The sequence below is a fragment of the Dermacentor andersoni genome, chromosome 1 (genome assembly GCF_023375885.2).
Source record: "Dermacentor andersoni chromosome 1, qqDerAnde1_hic_scaffold, whole genome shotgun sequence".
Lineage (NCBI taxonomy): Eukaryota > Metazoa > Arthropoda > Arachnida > Ixodida > Ixodidae > Dermacentor > Dermacentor andersoni.
In genome coordinates, this window is record NC_092814.1 from 165682540 (window position 1) to 165694844 (window position 12305).

The following is a 12305-nucleotide window of genomic DNA, read 5'->3' on the forward strand; positions in this document are numbered from 1 at the left end:
TAAGCAGAGTGATGTTGATTTCCTTGGAGCTACTTATGGTTGCTATGGCTCCGGGATTGAAGGTGCATCCACGTTAGTGACATGGCAACTTGCCGCACGGCGTTTACAGTTCGCAAACTGCCAGCCGACGGCGGTCTTGCTGGCAAACGGCGAGTTCTGCCTGTCACACATACGATCTCCCTGTGGTACAGCAATGTGGCCATTCAGGGACACAGGAGCGGCTACGCTCTGGCGCTGCCGGCAGCCTCATTACCGATCACTCACCGCTGATATCGTCGCTAAGCCTTTTCCAGTTACTTCGAATCTGTAGCTGACGGCGCTTCTGAAGGAACCACCCACGCTCACAAGCAGCCATGTTCTGTTAGCGCTGTTGATGTTTTACCCTCTCCTCGCAATAGTTTCACACTAAGAAGAAAGTATGCTGGTACTTCTGGAGCCGCCAGTTGCGATGCGAGCACGGCCGAGCCAGTTCGCTGTGCACCATCGGCAGTCATGCACTGCAGCTGAACTTGGCTTGTATTAGAACTCTCGTTGGTGCTAAATGTTTGACCGTGGCGATGGTATTTAATAATATCAACATTACGGATCACTTTACTCTAACGGGCATCATTATGTCACGAATAGAAGCTGCAGAAATAATGTTTGCGTCGCCGGTCGCAGTGACGCGCTCTTTCTGCAGTCAACACGAAGTGCTCACCGCTTATGTTTGCTCTGAGATTGTATCATTAGCATTCTCATTTTCTTCCTTTTCATTCTGTCACCAGGCACTGATAAAGGCACCATGCACCGCTGGAAAACCTGAGGGCATTTATACGCTGGCTGGCACTAACATTACTCGTAGCGCCCCCCAAGAATGCCTGCTGTATATATTCTTGTACTAAAGACATGCATACTTTTTTGTACTATAGGCATTACCATTTTCATATTCAATCAAATTAAGTTCACCTGCCGTGGTCGCTTAGTGGCTATGGTGTTGGACTGCTGAGCACGAGGTCGCGGGATCGAATCCCGGCCACGGCGACCGCATTTCGATGGGGGCGAAATGCGGAAACACCTGTGTGCTTAGATTTAAGTGCACGTTATAGAACCCCAGGTGGTCGAAATTTTTGGACTTCTCCACTACGGCATGCCTCATAATCAGAAAGTAGTTTTGGCACGTAAAACCCCATAATTTAATAAAATTAAATTCACACTAATATTTTACCGGAGATGCTGTAGAAATAGTTGAAACAGCGTGCGATCGTGCCTGCCAGAATACAACCTCGCCGTCGCTCATGCTCATATAGTTTTTGAAAAAAAAGAAAAAAAGAAAATAGAATGATAGGGCTACATTATGGCTTTTTTAGTTGTGGCAATTAATAATGACAGATTAACGTAGGAATAATGATGGCCTTCAAGCTTTTTCTATACAGCTGATCACCGAGTCTGGACTCTACGTACATAGAAAACGAGATCAGTATTTTAACATTTGTTGGTGAAGCGGGAATGCGGTAACCACACTTCGCTCAGGCTCAAACAAGAGCCCAGTGAGCTTACATCGAGTAAATTATTTTTAGTCTTTCAGGTGAGTGACAGATCACGAGTGACAGTTCGTTATCTTGTCCTGTCACGAAGTGACGCACTTGTTGTTGTGAATTGAGTTGCACCATCAGTAATATAGAGGTGCATGCATTGAGGACAGTTGTGCGCGGTCCGAAATAACATTTGTGGATGTGAATTTAGTGAAGTTATGATCGAGCCAAAAGTTAAAGCGAGCGAACAACTAAACAAACGACGACTAAACGAGCCCACGAATGAGCAGGCCATTGCACGTTTTCTTTGCGTGTGCTCCACCTGCTGCATCTAAATCTTCACATACTTTTTTTAAAGCTCACGCTAATTAGGACGCAAGTCTCAAAGACCTATAATGCTGTCGTTCGGCAAAGAATGCGCCCTGAAAACACGCTTTTCTTTGGTGCCTTTAATAGCAAATCCACCGGCCAACCGCCAACGACGAACACGAATGAAAGAGGCAAACTAAGCTATTCGCTCTAAAGATGGCTAGTAAGCAACCACAAAAGCAGAGAGGTGCTTTCCGAAGATGAGTTTTCACGTTCCAGCCTCACATTTTGTCGAAAGGACTGTGTTGAATCTAAAAGTTTTGTAATCAGGTTTTCGCATGCACCCTCGCATACCCGCGAATTCAAGCCGGTTGGCATATATAACAATTAAGCGCACAAAATACGACCCCGTAGTGCTTATATAAACAAAGTACACGTTGCGTAGGAATTGTGTCTAAACGTGCTGATACATGGCAACATGCTCAGTGAACTGTGTCATATCCACTATGTTATGACCACCAGCAAATTACACATGCCTCGACATATGCTATAGTATGAGAGACTCGCAACTTCGCATAGTCGTGTGAAAGATGTTGCTCTGAAGTTCTCCCTCCCAATCCGTTAAACCAACATCTTCCTTTTTAAATCGTTGAGCTTACCGGATGGTATCACAAAGAGCTTTCTGCCTTCGCTGAACTTATTTTGACATCTGAAGGTGCAGCAGCTCATTGTGATGGAAAACGCCCCGAAGTGACGTCGCGCTTGCCAAAAACTTAGTTTAGGGTGTGCGCAAACAACAAACACAACCCACATGGAAGTGCAACGGCACCAACATGCGCTTCTCACCAGTCGGTCGTGCTTCTGAAGCAAAAATGGTGGTGGAGTGCAACTGCAAACAAACAAAGCTGGCGCGAGGTCCCATGTGATGCCAGTAGGCCAATAGCGATGTGGTGTCAGCAAGGGTGTGCGAGGAGGAGACGGCCTTCTTCAAAGCGTGCTGCTACTTCATGAAGTTTCAGGGGTTTTACTTCTCGTCGGCGCATGGCGGCTCGATTGTTCGCATCATCCACCAAGGCGTGAAACGAGGTTCGCAGCATTCGAAATTTGGCACGTTGTAAACTAATGGACTTCGGCCAGGTTTTTGGGAAAATTCGTTATCATCATCATTGGGAAATTTGTACCATCCTGAAATTTGTATTGGGTGCTATTGTATCATCAAGATTCTAGTGCATTTCCATTACCTTTGTCCCCATTGTTCTTGACAGCTGGCTCCTCCTTCTTTGCTAATGCCAATGGAAGTGCCTGGAAATACAGAGAGGGAATGTTCATAAAACCAAAGCAAATCGCATCCTTGTAAATGAGTAGTTTGTAAGTATGAAAAAACTTGCACCATTTTGAAGGTGCAGAAGCAAAAAAAAGAAAGCAGATTTAATGCATATGTTGGAATTGACGTGAAGTGATTAATGCTGCACAACTAATGGTGATGCATGCAATACAATACAATCTTTATTGTGCATAAAGGAAAACAAAGTACAGATAGCAGGCCTACCAAAGCCTCAGAGGGCTTGACTGGCAGTGCCTGACAGTCAGGTCACTGAAAATTGCATAGGCTTAATAGCGGAGTTAGCTATTAGGGATTGCATTACACTACAATTACATTACAATTATACAACTATACAATTGCATTTATTTTCACCACATGCAATATGCAGTCTCATGCAAAGTTTATGTTTACAGGGTCCATTATGAAAGTAATGCGCATTTTCTGGGAAAAATCGAATTACTGACCAAACCTGTACAAATCGTTACAATTCTTCAAAATACTCCCCCCTGCATTAATACACTTGCGCAGACGTGTCTGCCATGCCTGGAAGGCACCCTGAAAGTCCTCGATGGGAATGTCCCTCAGGACCACTGTAACATGCTTTTGGATGTTTTCCACGGTCTCCCAATGCTTTCTTTTAAACACTCTCTTCAGTTGGGGAAAAAGTTGAACAGAGCCAAGTCGGGACTGTAAGGGGGATGGGGGACCACTGACGTGTTGCTTGGGACCAGGAAGTTGGTAATGATGAAGGACGTGTGGCTGGGGGCATTGTCATGGTGGTGCTTGACTGTGTGTTTGATGTGAGCCATCACGCTTGCGACCCGGCGCTTCAATCTCTTGAGCACCTCCAAGTAAAAGGCTGAGTTGACAGTTTCTGCCTGCGGTACAAACTAACAATGGATGATTCCACAGGTGTCAAAGAAGACAATCAGCATCGTTTTGATGCGAGACTTCCTCATTCGCGCTTTCTTGGGGCGGGGGGATGATATTGTGTGCCACTCGCTGCTCTGCCTTTTTGATTCTGGGTCGCACTCAAAGATCCAGGATTCGTCTCCGGTTACAACAGAGTTAAGAAAGTCCGGCTCATTTTGAATCAAACCCACCAATTCTTGACAGCACGAAACTCGAAGTTCTTTCTAATCTTCCATCAACACTTTCAGCACAAGCTTCGTGCAGACCTTGCGCATTTGCAGATCCTCAGTCGCTATCCAATTTACCTCAAATGTGGACATGTGTAGGGTGTCAGTAATTCGCTGGATGCTCAATCGACGGTCGGAACGAAAAAATTCCCACACACGGTCCACATTTTCATCGGTTCTGGTCGTTGTTGGGCGTCCAGAACGGGGTTCGTCGGCGACCTCCTCCCGGACCTCCTTGAACACCTTGTGCCACCTCGCGGACTGTGACCTTGAAATGCAGTTGTCCTTGAAGGTCTCTTGAATGTTTTGGTGGCATTCTTTCCAAGCTTCACGCAAAACTTGATAGCGTATCGCTGTTCAAGAGAACGCTCCATCGCGCCATGTTATCCGCTCACGCTGCTCGGAGTAAACTGGCAACCGGCTGCGTTGGCAGGGCTGAACCCTCACCACATTTCCCGACCGGTCTTACCGCGCTGTCATGGATAGTCGTGTCAAAATAAAATCATGCGCATCACTTTCATAATTGACCCTGTATGCACCCTACCATTCACAAGCTATGCTGAAATGCAAACAGCAAATTGGCAGATGCACACTGTCAGACAACTACACAGCAATGTCATAAGAACGAAGGCGATGTATGGTGCTTAACAGAGAATGATGGTGATGACAAGTGTACGCACAGAGAAGTACGACACACCTTACATTTAAAAATTCTATACTTCTTGCTGTCACAGTGGCAGATACCGCATGGCACATACCCAAAGAAACTGTTGAATATAATGTGCTATTCCATTAAGAGGTCTGCGTGCTTTAGAGAAATCTATGAGCAAACATTATATGCACTGGTTTAACATCATCTTTTTTTTATTGCGGATAACAGAGGGCGGCATACACGGTTATATGCCTGTTTGCTGGAGCTAGCATTCGGCGAAGATATAATGCTTGTATACATATCTACAAATATATTGGCTGAGACAGCAACTGCCTGACCCAGGAACAGCAGCCAAGCCAGACCTTGGGCGGTTTAGGCAATGAAAGCTTCGCTTTAAAGACATACAATTCTCAGAAAACCTAGTAAAAAAGCATCAAAATATTATAGCATAGTGGAACAGAAAAAACTGGAGATGGGGCCTCATTCAAGGAGACATTTCCACGAGTTATAGCAATTTGTTCACATTGTACAATTACCTCAGTTTTAAAAATTCTTATATGCCAACCACAAAAGCAGCTTGTTTATATACAGGATGTACCATGTAATTTTAGCTAAACTTAAAATATATGCAAATGCCACATAGCTTGATAGAACAAAGGTAATGTTGCTGTTTCTTGGAGTACACAGATAATTTCTTTCATTTCACCTAATCATGTAATTAGTCTTAATTAATCAACTTCTAAAATATTAAAATTAGCTGAAAAGTGAATGAGAAAATTACACAGTGACAGGAAAAATTCCCAATTTAGCTTTCTATTTCTCAATACGTGCTACATAAATGTTTTTCCAAGCGTGAAAGAAGCATGCAAATACATGCAAAATTGCTGCACGACTGGCCACACAAGGCACTTTGAGTGTATTCGCGGGCTTCTTTCACGCACTGAAGAACAGTTTTATATAGCATGTATTGAGCAACAGAAAGCTGTACAGGGAGTTTTTCATGTTGGTCTACAATTTTCTCATTCAGCAGCATGAAACTTACGTGGAGTTTTTTTCTACAGCATGGGTCTGAAAGCCAAACAAAGCTTTTTAAATGCTTTAAAGGACCCCTCACCAGGTCTAGCCATTATGAGCTAACAAGCACAGTGCCTACAATGCACTCTAATGATTGTATTTGCAAAGTATTACACAGCTACGAGCCTGGAAAGCAGCTGAAATTTTAAGCCAAACATTGTGTGCCTTTCTCTTCATGGGTGCCGCGCTCTAAGCCGAAGAGCCAATGTCATTGGCACAAGTGCAGCTGCAACAGAAGTTATTTGTTTGAACTGTTGCTTCAATAGACGAATTAAAGTTTAGAGAAATTATAAAACCTACGAACTGAATGTCTGTGTGCTTTTGTTTTACTTCATAACATAGAAAGAAAGGTGTACTTCCGTTTCGTCTGTTTGTTCCCATGTTATGCAGTCGTGCGTGAAGAGAAAGAAACTCCCATTTCCTACCGTCTTCCAGTGCACGGTCATGCTCTTTGATCCGCTCAAGTGTACCGCAGTGTTCATGTGACACTGACTTATTATACCATTACTGCCACCGGTACAACACTGTGTAACATGGTCAGGATCCATGAGCCGGGGCCACCCTCTTCAAATGTGTGCGCACTGAGGGATCCATTTGGCAGAAGCAGCGAGACAATGCAGGTCTTCTCGTGCACGGTTCCCGAAATCATTCACAGAGCAAAATTAAACAAATGCAACTGCTTGTGGGCTCGCACGCGAGACGTCACTGGAAGTGCGCCGCATAGCAAAAGCGCGAGAGAGGGAAAAAAAAGTGGTGGGGACCATGACGTGTAAGTGACATGACGTGACGCGACCGTCCGGCTCCGGTATGGGAGAATGCAGGGAATGAACTTTGCTTGTGGAGGCTAGATGAGGGCAAGTGGCGAGTGTGTATGTTAGCAGTGAAGTTCACTTCCTAAAATCATAGGTTCGCGACATTTTGAACATTTCTATATCTGCTAATAATGAACCAATTTGAAAAATTGATGTGGTATAAAGCTCCCTAGAGGGGATTTAAAAATTTCTAGCATATAACCGAAATTTGCTGCGTGTCCTGGTGAGGGGTCCTTTAAAAGTGACATACATTCAAACCTCATTATAGAGAACACGGATATACCAAATTTATGACTATGCTAAACTTTGCTGAAATTTTACGAGCTTAACATGCACCTAACTGTTTCATTACAGCACCTATACAAATTTATCAATTTGATCGAGAGTATTTCTACGCACTGTTAAACATTTCCGTTGGAATCCTATCACTAGCAACATCATGCACTGTCTGAACACTTTTCTCTTGAGGGATAATGGCAACCTGCTGTTCATGATCTGAGAATGCCTGCAAAACGCACCCCAGCCCATTCTTATTCTTCTGATTATTTCCGTCTCATGATCCGGATTCGCCGTCACTACCTGCCCTAAGTAGATGTATTCCCTTACCACTTCCAGTGCCTCGCTGCCTATTGTAAATTGCTGTTCTCTTCCGAGACTGTTAAACATTACTTTAGTTTTCTGCAGATTAATTTTTAGACCCACTCTTCTGCTTTGCCTCTCCAGGTCAGTCTCCAGGTCAGTGAGCATGTATTGCAATTGTTCCCCGCAGTTACTAAGCAAGGCAATATCATCAGCGAATCGCAAGTTACTAAGGTACTCTCCATTAACTTTTATCCCCAATTCTTCCGAATCCAGGTCTCTGAATACCTCCTGTAAACACGCTGTGAATAGCATTGGAGAGATCATATCTCCCTACCGGACGCCTTTCTTTATTGGGATTTTGTTGCTTTCTTTATGGAGGACTATGGTGGCTGTGGAGCCGCTATAGATATGTTTCAGTATTTTTACATACGGCTCGTCTACACCCTGATTCCGTAATGCCTCCATGACTGCTGAGGTTTCGACAGAATCAAACGCTTTCTCGTAATCAATGAAAGCTATATATAAGGGTTGGTTATATTACGCACATTTCTCTATCACCTGATTGATAGTGTGAATATGGTCTATTGTTGAGTAGCCTTTACGGAATCCTGCCTGGTCCTTTGCTTGACAGAAGTCTAAGGTGTTCCTGATTCTATTTGCGATTACCTTAGTAAATAGTTTGTAGGCAACTGACAGTAAGCTGATCGGTCTATAATTTTTCAAGTGCTTGGCGTCCCCTTTCTTATGGATTAGGATTATGTTAGCGTTCTTTCAAGATTCCGGTACGCTCGAGGTCATGAGGCATTGCGTATACAGGGTGGCCAGTTTCTCTAGAACAATCTGCCCACCATCCTTCAACAAATCTGCTGTTACCTGATCCTCCCCAGCTGCCCTTATTCATAACTGTGTAATATTGTGAAACACTGCACATTACTGTACAGCACTGTACAGGAACTGAACAAAGCATGTGGATGCTCCAGTGCCAGTTGAACACACACAAGATCACGCTGCTTGTACAGGAAAGCTGATTGAAAGCAATACCCAAGTAGTAGAAGGCTTCTGCATGCTCCCTGACCAGACAACCATTGCTTCCTGAGCCTTAAGAGTGCAGTAGAAAACAAATTAGGTGCCTGTTACAATGAGTAATAACAAATGCTCCATGTACAATAGGAACATACCCGATTTCACATTTGAAAGGTTACTGCTTTCTCACCTAGCATGAGCATCCCTATGGCTAGCATTGATGGCAGCAAATCTTGATATCTTTTTTTGCATGATCTAACTTAGAAAAGTTGGGAACGAGGAACTACGTGCATATTTTGTATATATTACAGATTTTTTTAAAACTCCCAGTACTTATACTGATAAAAAAGAAAGTATTACTTTGATTGGTGTTCCCTGAAATGCTTCTTTGAACTTTCACATAAGAATTCTCAAAAATTGTCTGAGCAATAGTTATTGCTATAGCACATCCATCCAAAACACTAGAGATCAAGCTATAATTTTATGTATTGCATATACGTTGCAACTACTATGTCGTGAAATAAAATGTCGAAAGATGAAAACATCGAAAATGAGCACATTTATAGTGGTAATGAAAGAGTAAAGAGACAGCTTTAGTCCGGGGGCTCCTATTTAGGGGAATGGAGAAATCGTTTTCCTTGGCAATCACTACAGTGATTTTATGAGGTTTGTTGCAATTAAAAGGACAACTTAAAATTTAGTGACTGTCAGACACGAAATTTTGACATAGGTAATCAATTTTTAAATAAAAATTGTTCAAAATCGCTAAGTTTCAAAAAATGAACCTCACTTTTACAACTATGCAACTCGGAAATGAAAAATTATATCACAATACTCTGAACTGCACCTAATAATAAATCTAAAGTAGAGAGAACGGACATATTATTATGTCAGTAGGGCTTCTGCAAGACATTCATAAACATTGTAACAGATTCATGTAAGCTGTAAATTACTATACCAAATTTGTCCGCTTTAGATGCTCTCACAGATGCAGTTAACGGGCCCCTTACCAGGTCTGGCCATTTTGAGCTGACAAGCGCAGTGCATATAATGCGCGCTAATGATCGTGTCTGCTAATATTACCTTGCTACGCGCCGTGGAAAGAACTCAAATTTCAACCAAACGACATTTGCCCATCTCCTCGTGGGCACCACACTCCAAGCCAGAGGGTGATGTATATGTGCTAGTGCGCCTACGTACGTGTGTTTGTGCTGTGACGTTGCTCATAGTGACACGTGACTTCGAGAATTATTCAAGGCAACATCTCTTACTTGTATAGTCTGTTGGTTCAATAGACAAATTAATGTTGAGAGAAATAATAAAACACCCAAACCGAATGCCTATGTGTTTTTGTTTTACTTTGTACGGCAGCAAGAGAGATGTACTTCCATTTCATTTGCTCATTCCCACGTTGTGCAGTCCCCAAAAGTATGTAATTTTCTACCGTGTTCCGGCGCACGATCATGCTCTGTGATCCCCTTCTGTCTGCCTCAGTATTCGTGTAGCACTGACTTATACTGCTAGTCAGGTGTCCTTGTGCACAGCACGCAAAGTCCCGTGTTGCGCAAAGCAAGACAATCGCAACAGCTTGCGCGTGACTCCGTCAGCGGAAGTGTGTCGCACTGCAAAAAAGCGAGGAGAAAAAAAAAAAAAAAAAAAAAAAAAAAAATGAAGGCGGGGCCCGTAACGTACACGTCACGTCACGTGATTCTCGAGCTCCGATATGAGAGAATGCCGGAAAGCAATTTCGCTTGCAGAGGCTAGAGGGGGCAAGTGGGGAGATTGTCTCTCTTGGCAGTGGCGCTCGCCTCCTGAAATCATGGGTTTGCAGCACTCTAATATTTCGATCTTGGCTGTTTATGAACCAAGTAGAAATTTTTTTGCAGCAGAACGCTCCCTAGAAAACACGAAACAACTTCCAACATATAACTGAAATTTGCTAAGTGACCTGGTGAGGGGCCCTTTAAGAGAACAGCGATATCTGTTTTTGGAGCATAATTATGCATTTGTAAACTTACCCGCCACGGCGGCTTAGGGGCTATGGTGTTGCACTGCTAAGCATGAGGTTGCGGGGTCAATCCCGGCCATAGCAGCTTCATTTCGAAGGGGGGCGAAATGCAAAAACATCCGTGCCCCTTGCATTGAGGGCACATTAAAGGTCCCCTGGTGGTCAAAATTAATCCAGACTCCCCCACTATAACGTGCCTCATAATCAAATTGTGATTTTGGCGTGTAAAACCCCAGAATTCAATAATTTGTGCTTCTATTCTCTGCAAACATACAGCCTTTCAGCAATTTTTGTAAAAAGTTCAGGGCCCTAAATGAAAGCCCCCACTTTCAAAAGTCACTAGAATATAACTTTCTCAGGAAGCATGGAAGTAGCACGTAGCTGGTATTCAAGTTGAACGCGTCAATCTAAGAGCTACAGGGAAAGAGAAACACGTCAGCGCTGTCTGCTCTTCCATGAACTATCGATACTAACCGCAAGCGCCGCCGTTCTGATGGTGCTGCCGTAAATGGAACAGCGGCGCTTCCATCAACTATCAACAACCCCCCATGAGTGTTGTATGCATTGTAAAACTCTTAAAAATGTTGAAAAACCGTTCAAAAAAGCGAACAAAAGTGCGGGATGGCGAAAAGCTACAGGTAGAGCCATAGAGCAAACATAAAATTGTAACTACGTTGTAGCTCCCCTGATATCTCGGTCTCACTTTTTTGGCGGTGCCATATTTTGGTTTCGATTGTAAGTCGACCCTCCCACTTCAGATTTCAAATTTAGAAAGATAGGTCGACTTACAATAGTGTACAGTAGTGTACAATATGGTACGCACATTTTAAGTGCAGCAGAACAAAATTTTTCTAGTCCTGACTTAGGTGGCAAAATTTTATTCACAATTTAGAAATCTTGTATTAGAAGACTTCCATAATTTCTGACCTACTCATCGCATATTTGATAATTAAATGGAAGTAATAAAAAGAGCTCTCAGGACATCTTACCTTTTTAATGAGGGTAAGCTTTATCTGAGGCTTCTGGGAAATACCCTGCTGCCGTAGCGCAGCTTCGCGGGCCTGCCGCTGAGCTGAATCGTCCTCAAAGCCACCAAGATCCAAGGGCGGAGGCAGCGGCTCCCGGTAGCCAGGCATCACACCACTCTGAGCCACTTCCAAGGATGCTGGAGGTGGCAACGGAATCTTGGGGGTGTTCTTGGACAGCGAGTCTTTCTCGATTCGTTTTTTGGATCCCTCAGACACTGCAAATATACAAACTCATCAATATTTAGCAATGACATGCAAGATGTCCCACTCAAAGTAAGCTTCATAAAGAGTTGTCTAAAAACAAAGACAGGCCAAATTAAACCCCCTGTATAATCCTGCTGTGCTGTTTCTCCAAAATTTTTTGTCCCTCTCTCTTTCTCTAAAAATTAAAGAAAACATTGAAAAGCGTATTCGAGAAACAGGGACAACTACAACATTCCTTAAAAATGTCCTCTCTGTGCGGCTGTCCAAAGACAACAGAACCTTGACATTATATATTTGTAAATGTGGCAGCTAGAACCTGAGGAGATGTTGCTTGGACATCGCGCCAGACTCTCTCCCACAAATCATTCAGGACCTGCTGGCCCAATATCTTCACAAACATACATACATACACAAGCACAAAGATATATACTATGTCAAATGCATGTACCCACTTAAGAAGCACTTATATTAAGTGGTTGACAAACGCTACATGCAGGCGGATGGTAAAATAGCTTAGCCACCTGCGTCGCTGTTTACTCAATACACTGATGCTACTGGCCCATGCTATTTCGGAGCAGCCTTTGCAGCAGCCAAAAATGCGTTTCGGAGCAGTAAAATGGAATTTCGGAGCAAGATTAA

The 12305-nt window shown here is 43.4% G+C and overlaps 1 protein-coding gene across 14 annotated transcripts in view; it reads right to left on the reverse strand.

Moving 5' to 3' along the window:
• The window catches only part of LOC126547062 (uncharacterized), a 273332-nt gene that overhangs the window by 13103 nt on the left and 247924 nt on the right, over window positions 1-12305 (reverse strand). For all 14 annotated transcript variants that reach the window (XM_050194897.1, XM_050194899.3, XM_055062716.1 and 11 more), the window contains 2 exons: window positions 11424-11677; window positions 3062-3122 (listed from right to left, as the gene is read on the reverse strand). In XM_050194897.1, coding sequence (XP_050050854.1) covers window positions 3062-3122; window positions 11424-11677 — 315 coding nt within the window. The remainder of the gene's footprint in view (window positions 1-3061; window positions 3123-11423; window positions 11678-12305) is intronic.